The sequence below is a fragment of the Sciurus carolinensis genome, chromosome 1 (genome assembly GCF_902686445.1).
Source record: "Sciurus carolinensis chromosome 1, mSciCar1.2, whole genome shotgun sequence".
In the NCBI taxonomy this organism is placed as follows: Eukaryota; Metazoa; Chordata; class Mammalia; order Rodentia; family Sciuridae; genus Sciurus; species Sciurus carolinensis.
The window spans coordinates 98,232,828-98,250,602 of NC_062213.1; the positions used below are offsets into that span (position 1 = coordinate 98,232,828).

Below are 17,775 nucleotides of genomic sequence, written 5' to 3' on the forward strand. Positions count from 1 at the left end.
CCATTAAAACATTTTAAGGGACCATTATTACCCTGATAGGTAGAGTCACCTGTGTTTTGCCTTTGCTAACAAAGAAATAAAACTTCTTTTTCCTTTTTCTCAATACCATGTCTTCATATTGGATTGATATTGGGGACAAAGCAAAGACCAAGTATGCAGCAACATTATCTATCAAGATAATTTCTTGTGTCTATCATGTTTACAAATGAAGTATGTTTGTGCTCTTGCTAATTTCACCTTATAACTGCTGCCTGTTAAGTGTTGTACAGAAGTACTATTCTAACAGAACAGCCGGAGTTAAGGCATCACCATCACCTCCAGGACAGATAGGCTATAATGCTAACTTCCAGTACCGATACCAACCCTAATTAAACAAAAGGTGTAACTGTAAAATTATAACATTAAAGTTAAAACCCATTATTCCCTTTTCAATAGGGGTAAAACTGGTCAGCCAGAGGTTTGAAAACAAAACTTGGAGACAAAAGTCAAGAAAGAGCCATTGCAGTTGAAGCTGTCAGAGGCAGCAACAGGATGTTCTCCAGGCCTGAAGTCTCCTTACCTCCTCCGAAGCACTTATCCCATCTGCGTATGGGTGATCTACCTTCCTATCTCACTACTACCCATAATTTTCTAGTTACTTTATCACCCACTGATTTTCTTCCGGCAGCACTGACGATCAGCCGGAAAACAGCCGAGATGTAGGACAGGGCAAAAGAGGAAAAAGCTCCAAAGGGAGCCGAATTTTGTCCTGCGGTCCCTTTAAGAGAGGAACCTCTAGGGACCGGCAGTCCCAACCGACCCCAGTTTTAACTGAAACCTAACCCGGACTTCCCCCTCTTGACTCAAATAAGACCAACTTTGGATTTTCCCTCCCCTGATGACCAATCAGATTCTGTTGCCAGGCAGACTTTGGCTGCCGCCTGTGCGGGCCGGGCGCCTTCTGTCTCCGGGTGACGGCGACGACCAATGACAGAGCCCGCCGTCGGAGTATCCGGGCAGATCGCAGCTGTTAGAACCATTCAGAAAAAGGAAAATAAAGCAACGCACGAGCCCGCTGGGCCAGGACCGTGGGGCTGGGCTGGAGTGAAGGTGGCTACGAGGTAGTTTCTCTTTCTCCCTTATCTTTATGGTTGCTTGTGTTGGAAGGCGGCTGTTCAGAGGTAGGGAAGGGGAGATGTGAGTTGGGAAGAGAGCAGGAAAAAAGATTTCGGCTGTATTTCACCAGCTTTTTTACCCATGTGCACGTGTCCCGAATCTGGGACCCCTTTCCCCCTACCGGGTCTCCTACGCCCAGCCCAAGAGTTCCGCCGCCCCGAGCCCCCCCACTTTGCAGCAGCCAGGGATTGGAGGGAGGGGGCAGGGAGAGAGGTGGGGGCGCGCATCGGGATGGGATGTTGTGGGAGATGACGTAGGGACCGGCGCGGAGGGGAGGGGGCGCGGGGGAAGCCGTGGCGAGATTAAGCAATGAGAACTTGGGCCCAGCTTCCCTCTCCACCCCGAGCGTGGAAGGGCTGATTATGTTCCTATCCTTTCTGACCTCTCAGGTAAAATCAGTGCTGAGAATTGAACTTTGTTTTGCGGTTGTTATTGCTGTGTTTGAGGGGGAGAGGGACGGCATGGAACTCGAGAAGAAATGAACATTTCTTTCTAACGTCGATTCCCCATCCCCCTATGTATTCCCGTATGGTTCTCCAAATTTAGTAGTCTTAGAAAGGTGGGCAGAGAGAATAGAGATGGCAAAGATCTCTTTGGCCTGGTGAAGTAATGGAATAATTTCTGATTTTTGGAGACAGGGAGTGGTGAAAAAAAGACCACTGAGGAAACTTGGAGCTTTTTGTTTTTCTGTCTTTCTGGGTAGAGATGAGGGCTGCCCTGGGGTCTTCAAGAGAAGGGAAGGCCAGTGTGAGTTAAATCTTCATATCTTACCCGCTCTCAGCTCTAGCCCTCATGCCAGGATGGCAGAAGATGAGCCTGATGCTAAGAGCCCCAAGACTGGGGCAAGGGCCCCCCAAGGTGGTACTGAGGCTGGGGAACCTACTACCCTTCTCCAAAGGCTCCGAGGTACCATTTCGTAAGTACTCATTACCATCTCCATATTCCATATCCTATTCCAGAGCTCAGGATAGATCCCTGTAGCACTTCACTTTCATGGGATGAACTGCCTCTTTCCAGACAGGTGCCTCTGAGCATGGCAAGATTCTTGGTCATTCTTGGTCATCTCTTGATCATCTGCCAGGTGTTTCAGGCCTTTGTCCTCCCTAGCAGTCAAAGGAATGGGAAAACATTGTGTGTGACCTCTAGCTTTCTCTTTTTCTCCACAGCAAGGCCGTGCAGAACAAAGTAGAGGGAATCCTGGTAAGCATGTTGGGAAAAGTAGAGAGATGGCATTGGTGGAGGATGAAGATGGTGGGAATGACCTGAGTTTATGTCTACCTTGTCAAAAGATAATTGACTTTGCAACTTACTGCCAGATTGACTTTGAGCATCTCACTTCATCTCTCTGTGACCCCTTGTGTAGTTGTCCAGTAGTGATAAAAATCAGAGCTGGTCCCCTCTGCTTTCTTCTCTCCATGATAGCCCATAGGGTTCCTCAGAGTACACAGAAGCCTCCAACCTCAAATCATTTCATTCCTTTTTTTTTTTTTTTTTTTTTTTTTGTGCTGGAAATCATCAAATCCTGGGCCTAGTGCTTGCTTGACAATCTCTAAGTCAGCCAAACTCAAACTATGGTAGGGATTAGAGGTTCCTACATCCCATTGTTCTTGGCCTTATGGTTTCTCCTGTCTCTGTTCCCTCCTACTTCAGCAAGATGTTCAGAAATTCTCAGACAACGACAAACTGTATCTCTACCTTCAGCTCCCCCCAGGTCCCAGCACTGGAGAGAAAAGGTAAGTTTGGGTGGTAGAGTTTTAGATGTCAGAGACAGTCTCACTGGGAAGAGGTGAAGTGAGTTGGTTTCATAGCTGTTGGCCTTGATCAAGAAGAAAGGCCCCTGCCCTGGCCTGGTTTCTCAGGGAAAGGTGAATCTGGGTGAAGTAATTTGGTCCATCGTCATTAAAATGTTAGTCTGGGAAGAACTTTTAACACTGAGCATGATATCAAGTGGGTTCTTTGTCTCACGAATTTAAAGAATGAGATCCATGTAGAGGGTAGTAGAATAGCAAGATTTATTTAAAGCAGAAAAGAACTGCAGTATAGGAGGGGTCACAAGGGAGGGTGCTTCTGTCTTCTGGCTAAGATTTTTGTTTGTTTGTTTGCTTTTTAATTTTTTTATAGTTGTAAATGGACAGAATGCCTTTATTTGTTTATGTGGTGCTAAGGATCAAACCCAGTGCCTCACCTATGCTAGGCAAGCTCTTAGCCACTGAGCTACAGTCCAGCCCTGTCTAGGGGTTTTTAATGGGCTTGATCTGTCCCTATAGGTGATCAATAGGATGACATATAAATATAAGATTCAGAAACGGGCTAAACAACTCTAATTCGTCATCTTGAGCAAATCGGGAGAGTGGTTTCTAAGCCTTTATTAGCATAAAGGTATAGTTGAGGGTTTGTTGGCATAAGTACCATGGAGAACATTTTGTGGTTGGTCATTGCTAGGGATTATTAAGGAACTATCCTCGTGGCTAAGACCACCTGGGGTCAGAAGCTTCGTTTCCTAGTCCTCTCTTCCTCCTTTTTTTAATCTGAGACCCCTTCCCTAGCTGCATATGCATGGCCTATATTCCTGTCTCAGAACCAGGACAGTTGTTGAGAGCTTGGTAATACTTGTTCCTTTTACTTCTCTTGCAGCTCAGAGCCCAGCACACTCAGCAATGAGGAGTACATGTATGCCTACCGGTGGATCCGCAACCACCTGGAAGAGCACACGGATACCTGTCTGCCAAAGCAGAGTGTTTATGATGCCTATCGGTGGGTGGAGGGGTGGTGCCTGGGTTGGTGGGTACAGGCCTAACCCTCACCTGTGGAGAGAGACCTGCCTTGGTGGAGCCTGACTTTTTGAAAGAGTTCCCCATACTCAGTCCCTAGGAACACCCTGAATCTACCTATGCCCTCCTTTTCTGAGTAACTTCCCTTGTTGCACCCCACTCACTCAGGAAGTATTGTGAGAGTCTTGCCTGTTGCCGCCCACTCAGCACAGCCAACTTCGGCAAAATCATCAGAGAGATCTTCCCTAACATCAAGGCCCGAAGGCTTGGTGGTCGGGGTCAGTCCAAGTATCCTTGACTGGAGAGGACGGGGCTGAGGGACATGGGGAGGAAGACATAGGGTATGGAGAGCCAGCAGTGGCAAAAGTCTAACTTGCCTAAGGGGTTTGGAGAACCCCAAGTGTTGCTGCTCCTTAACTTGCATCAGGTATTGCTACAGTGGTATACGAAGGAAGACCTTGGTATCTATGCCACCCCTGCCTGGACTTGACTTAAAGGCTGAGAGTGTAAGTAATAGCTCTTCCCCTCTTCTTTCTTAGATAAAAGTTGGAGGTCTTTGGGACATGTTTTAAGGGCTGACACAGCCTAGGTCATTGTACACATTGCTTCTGGGTGCCCTTTGGCTACATAAGACCAAAACAGACGATAAAGAGAGTTTGTGGTTTCTGGCAGGATGAGTAGAGGCTACTCCCATCTCCAATCTGTTTTCAGTTTTGGTCAATAATAGCCAGGGGGAAGGGTCCTTTTTCTTTAGTATGGAGTGTGATTGTCCTTTCCCCTCACAGCCAGAAATGGGTCCAGAAGTAACCCCAGCACCTCGGGATGAACTGGTAGAGGCAGCCTGTGCCCTAACCTGTGACTGGGCAGAGCGAATCCTGAAACGGTCCTTCAGTTCCATCGTTGAGGTTGCCCGCTTCCTGCTACAGCAGCATCTCATCTCTGCCCGATCTGCACATGCCCATGTGCTTAAGGCCATGGGGCTTGGTGGTGTGTAGAACCTCACTTATGTCTAGGACCTCCTCTCATTTCTGAGAAACCCTCAGCCACTTTCAACTTTAAAGGCCTTCCCACATCCTAGAATAGAAATACCTTGGAATTGCCTTCTATTCCTGGAGACCCTTCTTTTTTTTTTTTTTTTTTTTTTTTTTTTTAAATCTTTTTGGTACTGGGGATTGAACCCAGGGGTGCTGTACCACTGAGCTACATCCCTATCCCTTTTTATTTTGAGAAAGAGTTTTTTACTAGGTTGTTGAGGCTGGCCTGGAATTTGTGACCCTCCTGCCTCAGCCTCCTGGGAGGCTGGTATTACAGGCATGTGCCACCATGCCTGGCTCTTCCTGGAGACCCTTCTGAGACATGCTTTAGATATCCTGCTTTCCCCTCTCTCTGGCAGTCAGGCAATTAGAATCATCTCGTTCCTTCATTCCTCAGTATCCTCCTTCACCCTCACTTTATCATCTTTTCTGGCACCTCTGCAGAAGAGGATGAACATGCCCCTCGGGAACGATCATCTAAATCCAAGAATGGAATAGAGAACCTGGAGGGGGGAGCCCATAAGAAACCAGAGAGACCGGCCCAGGTAAGGAGGGCAACATCCCTGACTTGCTACACTGGGCTGGGGCTTTAGTATAAGTATACCCTTCCCCTACTGGGTCCCCAACTCTTTCACCTTGGGTTTCTCTAGTGCTTGCATTTCCTCCAGTATCTGGTCTTCACACCTTACTGTGGTTCTCTCTGCTTTTTAGTCTCCAAAGGAGCTGGAAACCCGGGCTGGGCCTGGCCCTCCGGCACGTGGAGAGCGGAAGAAGAGTGTAATTGAGAGCTCCGCACCATCAGCCAGTAACCCACAGGTTAATGCCCTAGTGGCCCGGCTGCCTTTGCTCCTTCCCCGTGCCCCTCCTTCACTTGTTCCACCGATCCGAGTCTCTTCACCCATCCTGGCCCCCAAGCTTTCTTCAGGCACCCTGAAAGTGGCTACACTGCCCCTACCCAGTAGGGCTGGGGGACCCCAGGCAGCTGTGCCTATCATTAACATGATCTTACCAACAGTTCCTGCTCTGCCTGGACCTGGGCCTGGGCGAGCTTCACCTGGGGGACTCACTCAGCCCCGAGGCACAGAGAACAAGGAGGTAGGCATAGGTGGTGACCCAGGACCCCAGGATAAGGGTGTCAAGAGGACAGCTGAAGTACCTATGAGTGAGGCCAGTGGGCAGGACCCACCAGCTAAAGCAGCAAAGCAGGATACAGAGGATACAGCAAGTGATGCCAAAAGAAAACGGGGGCGCCCCCGAAAAAAGTCAGGTGGAAGTGGAGAAAGAAATTCCACCCCTGAGAAGTCAGCCGCTGCCATGGACTCTACCCAGTCCTCGAGGTTACCATGGGAGACATGGGGCTCGGGAGGGGACAGCAACTCAGCCGGAGGGTCAGAGAGGCCAGGAGCAGGGGTAGAGGCTGAGCAGGGAACAATGTTTGCCCAAGCACAGGAAGATGGTGCTGTTTCCAAAGGAGGAAGGGATCCCAGTTCCCGGCAAGCCAAAGAAGCAGAAGATAAAATTCCTCTTGTCATCTCAAAAGTGAGTGTCATCAAGGGCAGCAGAAGCCAAAAGGAGGCTCTTCCGTTGGTAAAGCGAGAGGTAGACATGGCAGCACAGGGTAATAAAGACTTAAAGGGGCATGTGCTTCAAAGTTCCTTAACCCATGAGCGTAAAGACCCAGAAGCAACACCCCCATGATAGACAGGTCTGTGAGGAAGAATGTCTGTTGTCCATATGTTAACTCTGCCTGCCCGCCTGGTAGCTTCACTGCACTTGCTTCTCATGTGCAATTCTTTCCCTAAGGGAGTCATTCTCTTCTGTATGGACAGCTGAGTTGCCCAGCCTTACACAGTGCCTGATGGCTGCCTCTGACTTTTCCAGCTTAATGTCTGCCTTGACTTTAGTTTAACCAATAAATCTGTAGTGACCTTCTTACCTCAATCCCTGTGCTCTCCTGTGGGAAGACAGGGATGGGGTAAGTATGATGGATATACAGGTTAGAGATCTTCTGGTTTTCAGTATAGAAAATCTAACTCAAACTGGCTTAAGATAAAAAGGATTGCTGGATATGGTGGTACACACCTGTAATCTCAGCTACTTGGGAGGTTGAGGCAGGAGGATTGCAAGTTTGAGGCCAGTCTAGGCAATTAGACCAGGCAATTTAGGAAGACCATGTCTCAGAATAAAGGGCTGGGAAGAAAAAAGAAAAAGTGGCAGAGCACTTGCTAAGCATGCGTGAGACACTTGGGGGTGGGGGTTGAGAGGTAGAGAAGGTAAAAAAGATTTATTGGCTTGGGTAACTGGAAAATCCAGAGGTAGTGCTAGATCCAGCTGAAGCTTGATCTGGTCACTCGGTATGTCTCTAAATATCAGATTGGTTTTTAGTCTCACTGCTCCACCTATGTAAAATCATCTTAAGTCTGGGCTACCTCATAGCTGCCAGTGCTCCTAGGATTTGCTCATTTATGTGTAGCCAGAAAGAGAAGGTATCATTGTGCCTGGTTCTGCTTAGTCCAACCTGGGTCGCACATCCACCCCTGACTAGTGAATATGGCCAGTAGGATTATGTATTAATTTGCTTATTCCACACCATGGACCATACCTTTGGAGAAAAAGGTGGTAGAGTCAGCCCCTTTACAATCATAGAGCCCCGGCATGGAGACTGCGCAGAGGGTGTTGCTGGGAGGCAGCTGACACATAACTACAACTACAAAGTACATGTGGCTTTACCTTGCTAGGCTGAGACCAGCTAGAGCTGCTTCCTTTCCCCTCAGTCTTGCATTCTCTTACTGTAGCTTTAACTTCTTTCCTCTTGTTCTAGTCTCAGAAGGAAGGAGGTGGAATTCTTTCTTTAGAGACTCTCTTCAATGTCACTTAGATGACATCACCCTTTTTTCCACACATATCTCGGGATGGAGTTCCTTCCTTTTCCTGTTTTTCACTTTCTTCTCTTTCTTGCTTCTCTATCTCCTCATCTATTGCCACTTTCACCAACTAGAGTGAGATTTACTTCCTAGTCATTTCATTAAATTCATTCTGTGTCCACCAGGTGTCAGTCTCTTCTCATACATAATCAGGACTTAGCTCGACTGTGGAGTTTAGGCTAGATGGAAGGATGTTCTGCATGTCAGGGAGCACTATGGGAAAGGGATGCAGACATTCCACATATGTCCCTGGGAAAAGCAGTAAACTAACCCATATTTATTGAGGACCTCCTTTGTTCTCTACATAGGGTAGCTTTGGTCAGGTAATCTTGGTTCTTCCCAGGAAATATGGATTTTCTTTCAGGGAGATACTCATTTGTCCATTTGTTTCCACCACAGCAGATTTTTAAAAAAATTATAATATGTAGTATTTGATATATAAAGAATATATGTAACATGAATAAATTATGAAATATAATAATAAAATGAGTAACTATGACCCTGTGCTCAGTTCACACATTAAAACTGTATCACTGAGTTTGTGTTCCTCCCTATCTTGTCCCCCTGCCTCTCTTTAGAGGTAACCACTGTCTTTAATATTGTGTTTATTAATTGTTTTATATATATATATATTTTTTAACCACATATGTGTACTTTAAGAATGTATTGTTTAGTTTTGCTTGTCTTTTAGCTTTACAAAAATGTTACTCTACTACTACCTTGATGTTTGCCTTTTTGCACTTACCATTGTTTCTGAGATTCATCCATGTTGTTGTAATAGCTGTGATTCATCTGTTTTCATCTGTATAATATTCCATCAAGAGCATAAACCACAAGTTCTTCACTATTCACCTCTCAATGCTGGGCTGCTTCCAGATTTTTGCTATTAAGAATGATGCTGCTATGAACATTCTTGTACATGTTAGTGCCTTTGTTTTTAGTAAGATTTCTAAAAAGGTTTCTAAGATGGTCCTTTTGGTCTGTACACCCTTTGAGCTGGAACTGTTCTCTCTTGTTTTATCCTCTGGATGAGTTTACATCAGAGTGAAATGAACTGTTCTTGAATGTTTGGTAAAACTCACCTATAAAGCCACCTTAGCCTGGTGTTTCTTTGTGGGAATAATTTTAACTTTTGGTTCAGTTTCTTTAGTAACTTATGTAGGCTATCTATTTCTTCATGAGTCAATTTAGACCAAGTGTTTCCCTAGAATTTTTGCAATTCATGTCTAAATTTTCTTTTCTTACATGGTGTATTTTTTCTATTTGTTTTTTCTTCTCCTGGGTAGTCATGTCTTCCTTTTCATTTCCGCTGTTTACTTGCACCTTCTTTTTTTTTTTTTTTTTTTTTTCTTGCTCTTGATCAGTTGTACCAGAAGTTTGTGTATTTTATTTTTTATTTTTATTTTATTTTTTGGTTCCAGGGATTGAACCCAGGGGCACTTAACCACTGAGCCACATTCCCAACCTGTTTTATTTTTTATTTAGAGACAGGGTCTCCCTAAGTTACCCAGGCTGGCCTTGAACCTGCAATCCTGCCCTAGCCTACCGAGTAGCTGGGATTGCAGGCATGTGCCACTACACCCAGTTGCACTTCTCTAATGTGTTTGTTTTCTGTTTCCTTCAATTCTGCTCTTATGTATTTCTTCTCTTCTGCTTTCTTAAAGTTTAATTTTATGTTTTATAATATATTAATTTGGGTACTTAACTAATTTTCAGACTTTTTTTTTTTAAGTTCAAAACTCTTCTCTACATTCTATAACTTTTTTTGTATTATACAGTATTTTGATTATTATTTAGTTCTAAAGGTATACCACTTTTTGACTAGCTTTTTTGGAGGTGGGAGATGCTGAGGATCAAACCCAAGGCTTTGTACATGCTAGGGAAGTGTTCTTCCACTGAGCTAAGCCCCCAACCCCTCACAAATTATTTAGAAAAGTTTTGTAAATTTCCAGATGTCTGAAGACTTAAAATTTTATTTTGTTTATTATTTTATTTTTATTTTTTATTTGTCAATGGACCTTTATTTTACTTACTTATATGTGGTGCTGAGAATCGAACCCAGTGCCTCACCTATGCTAGGCAAGCGCTCTACCACTGAGCTACAACTCTAGCCCTAAAGTTTTATTTTTTGGCACTTATTTTCAACTTAATAATTTGTATTCAGAGACTATAGCATGTCTGCTACCTTTTTTTTTTTTTTCCCAGTGCTAGGGACTGAATCAAGGGCCTCATAAATGTTGAACAAACACTGTACCATTGACCTATATTCCCAGCCCTTTTTATTTTATTTATTTTTTAAATTTTATGTATTTTTGTGTGTGTGTGTGTTCCTGGAAATAGAGCCCAGTGGTGCTTTACGCCTGAGCTCTATCCCCAGCCTTTTTTAATTTTATTTTATTTATTTATTTATTTTTTTTGCGGTACTGGGGATCGAACTCAGGGCCTTGTGCTTGCCAGGCAAGCACTCTACCAACTGAGCTATCTCCCCAGCCCCCCCAGCCTTTTTTTATTTTGAGAGTCTCACTAAATTGCCAAACTTGCCTCCAACATACAATCCTCCAATCTCGTTTTCCCAAGATGCTGGGATTACAGGAGTCCACCACCATGCCCTACTCTGCTACCAATTCTCTGAAATTTGTTGGGATTCTTTAATATTCTGTAACTTATTTTTCATTCCCAGCCCTTTTTACTTTTTATTTTGAGACAGGATGTCACTAAATTGCCAAGGATACCCTTGAACAAGTGGACTCTTCTGCCTCAGTCTCCCTTATAACTGGGATTAGTCATGAGTCACTGTGAATTTATTTCAGATGACTGCATCTTTTTTGTTTTCTTGTATATTTTATATTTTGGGGTTTAGAACTCATATTTTGTTGAACTTTATGGAAATCCTAAGGCTCTAAATGGAGGGTACTTTCCTCCACAGGGCATGTACATTTGCTTCTGTCAGGAACCAAGCAATGTTCTTGACCTGGGATTACATTAGCTCCTTCAAGAGTCCACCTTTAGTGGGGTAGAGCACGTATTTCAGTAGTTGTTTGCCTAGTATATGTGAAGCCCTGGGTTTGAGGAGGGTGGAAATACAGGTTTAATTAAAAAGTCCCAGATTTTTCATCCCTGCCTTGACTAGACCCAAGAGTTAGACTCTGTTCACAGACTTCGGCACTTGTCCTCAGCTCAAATCTGCTTCTGCGTGTTGCTGATCCTTTATATAGTTTTAACTCAATGTTATTTTTTTTTCTCTTTTACTGTTTTCCCCTCTTTTCCTCCCATTCTTCCTCCCTTCATTCCTTTCTTCCTTCCTTTTGATTTGAGATGGAGCCGCCTTCTTTTGTCCAGGTTGGCCTTAAACCCCTGGATTCAAGTGATCCTCCTGCCTCAGTCTCCAAAATAGCTGGAACAACAGGTGTGCAACACCACACCTGGCTACTTGACTACCTTAGTCTCTAATGAACTCAGCAATGTGCTAAAAAATAGTAATTGCTGAAATTTATCTATAATCTAGTCATAATTTAATAGGAAAGTGCTTTGTCTTATCTATGTTGCCAAAAGCAGGAGTCCATTAATGTGGTTTTGATATTTTCTCTTGTTTTTTTAAAGTGTTAGGCACTTGTTAAAAGTCGTTTTCCTGCCGGGCATGGTGGCACATGCCTGTAATCCCAGCTGCTCAGGATACTGAGGCAGGAGGATCTTGAGTTCAAAGCCAGCCAAGGCAACTTAGCAAGGCCCTAAGCAACTCAGTGAGACTTGTCTCTAAATAAAATACAAAAAAGGGCTAGGGATGTGGCTTAGTGGTTAAGGGCCCCCCATCCCCCATTCAGTCCCTGATACCAAAAAAAAAAAAAGATGAAAAAGAAGATGGCATTCCAAGAAAAGCAAGACTGTAGAAATGTGGCATGGTGGTGCAATGCTCTGAACCAGAAAGATATATATTAACAACAGTAAGAAATAAACTAGAGACTGGAAGCAGTGACCCAGGAGGCTAAGATAGGAGAATTGCAAGTTTAAGGCCAGCCTCAGCAATTTAGCAAGACCTTGTCTCAAAAAAAAGGACTGGGATGTAGCTCTGTCAAAGTGCCCCTGTGGTCAATCCCCAGTACCAAAAAAAAAAAAAAAAAGAAAAGAAAAGAGAGAGAGAAAAGAAAAAAAACATAGGGCTGAGGAGATAGCTCAGTGTTAGAAGGCATGCCTGAGGCCCTGGGTTCACTCCCCAACACTACAATAAATAAATGAATAAACAAACTAGAAGAACTCAAGCCATTATCATTATCTGTTGATTGGAAAAATGAATGAATGACAGGCATGAAGTTTGCATTAGAGATCTGGAGTCCAAGGATCTAGCCAGGCAGCTATTGCCATTATCCATGTGGGAGATGACTGACCCAGGCTGCTGACAGATTAGAGGTGACAGGCATATGGAAAAATAAACCACTGGTACTAGGATAGAAGCATCCAAGGAAATACTGTCCTTACCATGATTTGGGTTGGGGATGTATCCATTCACTTTGGGATACCAGTCCACTGAATGATTCTTGGATTTGTATGAGTGTTATGGGATTTAAAAGTAGCTTCATCCACCCTATTTTTAAAATGTAACACAAAACAAGTTGTTATTCTATAGTTCAAGCAATCTTCAATTTTAGATGAAGGGCCAAACTAAGATTATGGGGGAGTATATACTGCTTCCTCTCTACCATTCCTAACCCTCCCCTTTGGCAACAGTTCTGTTCCCCACTCCCATTATTCCCTGCCTTACGTGTCTTTTTTTTTTTTTTTTTCATTTTAATATTACCATAAAATAAAACTTTAGACTAAAGTAATCTTTCGCTATTAAATGAAGACAAGACTCTATAGGTCTAGTCTGTGACCTCAAATAAATGAACCTATTGTTTATTTATGTGGTTAACAATCAGCTTTCTTTAGAAACTAAAGCAAATGCTGCATCCACAAAGCATACTGAATGGGGGAATTAATGTCATTATATATTTGTCTAAGTGTTTTTTTCATCTTTGGTTCCTCAGTAGATCTACATCATCTGGAAACATCTGCTAATTTTATCCTATGAGAGAAAAACTAAGTATTTTATACATACAGATGGATAGATAAATCTCACAATATTTCTTAAATACTGTTTAAGGGACCTGGGATTATTACTCAGTGGTAGAGCACTTGCCTAGCAAATGCGAAGTCCTGGGTTTGAACCCAACACCACAAAAAAGAGGAAGAGAAATGGTCTTAGGGAGACATTCATTCACTGGAAAGAGCATGAATTAGGTTCACAGCTTTTCCAATTACCATATGATTTTGAACATTTATTTAGCCCAGTTTTTTCAAATTGTAGATTGCAATCTATTAGAGGGTTGTAAAATCTGTTTAGCAGAATGCAAAACAGTCCTTTAAAAAGTGAAATAAAATAAAAAATATCAAGTATGTATTGCACATAGAGTGTTGTTTTATTTTAGCTAAGATATGCTTATGTGTTCTTCAGTGGTCATGATAAATAAAATGCATATATTTTGGGATGAAGTAGAACAATTTTGAAAAGCAATGACTTAATCATTCTGAAGCTCAGTTTCCATTACATGAAATAAAGTCTCTTTCACTGGAGTTATAGTGAAGTACAAATGAGGTAATGTTTGCATTCATACACACTTAGTGCTCAAAAAATAACTGCTAGCTTCTTTTTCATTTCTCTGGGGAAAAGAAGCCCATAATGTCTATGATTTTGGAAATAAGTAAACTTTTCATAAAAAATATTAAGCCACAAGGGTATTTGAGAAATAAGTGGAACTATATTATGACATGGATCCTCTGTTTTTATGAACTTTTTAACAGTAAGCCTACTTCTTTCCCCTATTTGATGAAATTTAAATAAGATGAATAACTGACATTGTCTTGCCCTGTTGATATTTTCCTGCATTCCCCAAAATCCTGTGTGCCACTCATACATACTTTCTCACCATGGCAAGAGGCTTCAGATGTGTACACAACAGTGTAGGTTCCTTTATGGCCACCTGTCATCCATGTACCACCATCCACGCCTGAAATGGCATGATCTCAGAAATGAGTGATTTTGTTTTTCCTATCAAAAGAGAATTTAAAAAAAAAAATAGGCTTAGCCTGGTACGGTGGCTACATCTGTAATCTCAGCAACTTGGGAAGCTGAGGTAGGAGGATTAGAAGTTTGAGGCCAGCCTCAGCAACTTAATGAGGCCCTAAGCAACTTAGACCCTGTCTCAAAAATAAAATATAAAAAAACCCAGCTGGGGATGTTGCCCACTTGTTAAGTGCCCCTGGGTTCAATCCCCAATACCAAAAATAAATAATAAAAAGGGCTGGGATGTAGCTCAGTGGTAAAGCATGGGGTTCAATCCCCAATAACCCTCACCCCTCAAAAAGAAAGTTTCAGTATGATGAGGAATTTTAGAGAATGTGGAAAATTTTATACTTTAACATGGCAAAAATAGCATTTGGTTTTATTATTTGACGGTTAAGGAGACTGAGAAGAAAACAATAAAGGCAAAAGGGGGGAAGAAAAAGTAATTTAGTCAAAATATGTATTTAAAAATATTTTTACTAACCAGGTGTGGTGACATGCATCTGTAGTTGTGGCACTCAGGAAGCTGAGGGGAAAGGAACACTTGAGTTCAGGAGTTTAAGACCAGCCTGGGCAAGATAACCAGACTCCATCTTCATACACATACACATACACACACACACACACACACACACACACACACACACACCAAACAAAAAAAAACCCAAATCTGGGGCTGTAGCTCAGTGGTAGAGCACTTGCCTAGCACGCGTGAGGCACTGGGTTCAATCCTCAGCACCACATTAAAAAACAACAACAACAACAAAAAAAACGAATAAATAATAATAAAAAAAGGTATTGTGCCCACCTACAACTAAAAAAAATTTAAGAAAAAAATTTTAAGAAAATATTTTTAATCTATTAATTCACTTTTTAAAATAACTATATTTCCCCAATCAGTGAGAAAATTAGCACTGTTTTACAATTTTAGAAATTTCTTTAATACTGACTGGACTCCCATATCTGCTTCTATATTCAACCTGTTGCTACATTAACAAGTATGAACTTTTTTCATGTGGTAAAAACTATGAATACAGCTAGAATTCAAAGATGTATCCTTCTGTCTTGAGGAGCTCAGACTAGAAGGGACTAATAGAAATAGGGGTAGGGTGTATATAGAGCTCAGTGGTGGAATAGGTGGTTACCATGCAGACAATGCAAGGCGCTGTGCTCAAACCCCAGAACAACAACAACCAAAAAAAATTATAGGAGCAGAAAATGACCCAAAAAATAACTACAGAAAAAAGGCATAAAGACAAAGTTATAAAGAGACACAAAGAAATTTACCATATGGGCCCATAGTGCTGTTAACAGAAAACTTGAAATATTCCCTACCTTGTATGTGTGTGTGAGAGAGTGGAGTGGTCTCACTTGATTAAGAAAGGACTTGTAAAGCAGCCGAGATAGCTCAGTTGGGAGAGCGTTAGACTGAAGAAAGGACTTGTAACTGATTGTAGGTATGAAGAAATTTCTTAAGTAGTTTCTTCTTAAGTTTGAATAGAGATTATTCCTAGAATCTTGCTTTTCTGTCATTGGAAAAGTTCAAAAACTTCCTACTATAAAGAGGGCTGTCACATCTACAGTGTTTCAAAGGCTAGTCTTGAGGCCCTTTGGAACCCTATCTCTTGAGGGAATGTGTGACATTTTAAACTCTGAGCTAATGCAGGGTCGTTACCTCTTGCATGACAGCTGGTTGGAAGCTGCCCAAGAGCTGCTGGTCCTGACAGGTGGACTGGTGATTCCCCACCCCAAACCAATAGCGACAAATTTAAACTATCTATGGCACTCTTGTTCTCTTTCTGCTCATCTTTCATTATTGTACTACTGCTTTAACCTAGCTTATTTCTTGCCCTGTCTCCATGATTTGAGTAAATTCCCATTTCAATTCTTCAATACCTTAATTTTAAGTCTTTTTTTTTTTTTTTTTTTGGGTGCTGGGGATCGAACCCAGGGCCTTGTGCTTACAAAGCAAGCACTCTGCCAACCGAGCTATCTCCCCAGCCCCCAATTTTAAGTCTTTGAAATTCCCTCTCCCCTTTTAATTTTCAAATTTTCAAATTTTATGTATTTGTGTTTTATTTATTTACTTGTGAACCCTGGGATGCTCTACAACTGAGGTATATCCCCTATCCTTTTTATTTTTTATTTTGGGGTAGGGTCTCTCTAAATCATCCAGGCTGGCCTAGAATTTGCAATCTTCCTGCCTCAGCCTCCCAAGAGTTGTTGGGATTACAAGTATGCACCATTGTGGAGGGATTCCCTTTTTATTCTGCTGGATCATACCCAAAATCTCTTCTAAGATCTTGCTTGCAATATTTCTAAGAAGTCTTCCATTCAATCACTCACCATATACTGTGTAGCTAGGCCCTTCATATCAATTTAACCATACTCTGCCATGTTCTTTCAGCATTAAGTACCCATTTTATTTCCCTTTTATACATACTGTATGTTTTACACAGGCTATTCAAGCTATTTCTCTTTATTTTGCCTCCCAATTAAACACTTTTCTTTCATCATCTATCCTGCATTATTGTCCCAATAATAGCAATATAGTACTATAAAGTAATCTGGACTCCCTTGACTCCCACAAAATCCTGTTAATATTACTGCATCCACCTTACAGACATAGAAACTGAGGTTCGGCTAGGCACAGGTGGTGCCTGCCTGTAGTCCCAGCTACCAGGAGGTTGCAAGAGAATTACTTCAGTACAGAAATTCCAGACGAGTCTGGGCAACATCGTAAGAACAGAAAAGGGGAAGAATAAGGAGAAGAGGAAGGGAATGAAATTTAGGGAAGGAAAGAGGGAAGGAGGGAGAGAGGAAAGAAACTAAGGTCCAAAGAGATTACATTTATTATCCCAAAACAAACAGCTTGTAAATAGCAAGGATGAGGGCATCCAAGATCCGAGCTCAAATAACTGTCCTCAATGCAGAATTAATTAATTAATTAAGACCCTATGAGAGGTGCTGGATATTAAGTAAAGTCCTAGAAAAGGAATTGGGAGATTCTGAGGAGAAAGAGAGGGCTCTCAATCAGTAATGCTAACTGGCAAAACCAACACCAGAGGCACATTTGAGGGTCGGTTTTTGTACATTTGTTTAGTCTTTCTTGGTTTTGTTTTGTTTGGAAAAAGGGTTTGGATACTCTAAGTCTTGTGTCATTTCACTCACCTCTCCCAGCCTGGCTCTGTTCAGATCGACTCCTTGGAGGGATCTGCGCCTGGATGCGGAGGCTAAAGGCTGCCCTAGTAGAGGGTGACCTCGGAGGCAGAACGGCAGCCTCGAGTCTGGCCGCTAACGGCGAAAGATTGACGCGGTTGGACCGCGCCATTCCGGAAGCGATAAGGGGCATAAACTTGGCGTCGTCCTTAAAGATGAGTATGAAAAGCGTGGTGAGGGTGACTGCCTTCCTCGGGGGCCCCCTCTTTTCTCTCCGTAATGGCCCACACAGCATTTCTTCCACCGTCTGATTTACTAAGGCAATTCTGTAGGATTCAGAAGCGGGTAAAGTCACTGACTGCAATTACGGTAACTCGGTGGCTATCGCAAATGACTCATTTGCATATAATTTGCGTGTCAATATACTTATGGAAGTACACAATACATCAGTACTTCACTAACTGGGCCACGCCCTCCAGCCCGCCCTGTCAGTTATCCAACTACTTTTTCCTTTTCGGCTTCCTCACTCTAGCAAACGCTATCTTTTAGGTCCACCTCGCAAACATTGGTCCCTCCTCCTACCCGTAAGCTCCTCCCTCCACTCTCTCCTCCCTTCCTCTCTTCCGAATATCTTT

At 42.7% G+C, this 17,775-nt stretch overlaps 1 protein-coding gene across 3 annotated transcripts; it reads left to right on the forward strand.

Annotated features, from left to right (window-relative positions):
- The first annotated feature begins 997 nt into the window (after positions 1 to 997).
- Positions 998 to 9,201, forward strand: Rfx5 (regulatory factor X5). 3 transcript variants are annotated; one of them, XM_047526429.1, is made up of 10 exons: positions 998 to 1,100; positions 1,937 to 2,071; positions 2,322 to 2,355; positions 2,806 to 2,888; positions 3,790 to 3,909; positions 4,095 to 4,214; positions 4,354 to 4,432; positions 4,712 to 4,913; positions 5,405 to 5,505; positions 5,672 to 9,201. In XM_047526429.1, exons 2-10 carry the CDS (start codon positions 1,956 to 1,958, stop codon positions 6,656 to 6,658), a joined length of 1,842 nt encoding a protein of 613 aa, XP_047382385.1. In that variant the 5' UTR covers positions 998 to 1,100; positions 1,937 to 1,955; the 3' UTR covers positions 6,659 to 9,201. The 3 variants fall into 3 exon arrangements, with proteins under 3 accessions (XP_047382385.1, XP_047382395.1, XP_047382376.1); XM_047526439.1 differs by having other exon boundaries at positions 1,078 to 1,160; XM_047526420.1 differs by lacking the exon at positions 998 to 1,100 and adding an exon at positions 1,459 to 1,544.
- The last annotated feature ends 8,574 nt before the right edge of the window (positions 9,202 to 17,775 follow it).

Coding starts and splice junctions, on each gene's coding strand:
- Rfx5 (XM_047526429.1), top strand. CDS start 1,956: ATGGCAGAAGATGAGCCTGATGCTAAGAGCCCCAAGACTGGGGCAAGG. Junction 4,433..4,711: donor TTGACTTAAAGGCTGAGAGT/GTAAGTAATAGC, acceptor TTCCCCTCACAG/CCAGAAATGGGTCCAGAAGT. Junction 5,506..5,671: donor AACCAGAGAGACCGGCCCAG/GTAAGGAGGGCA, acceptor TCTGCTTTTTAG/TCTCCAAAGGAGCTGGAAAC.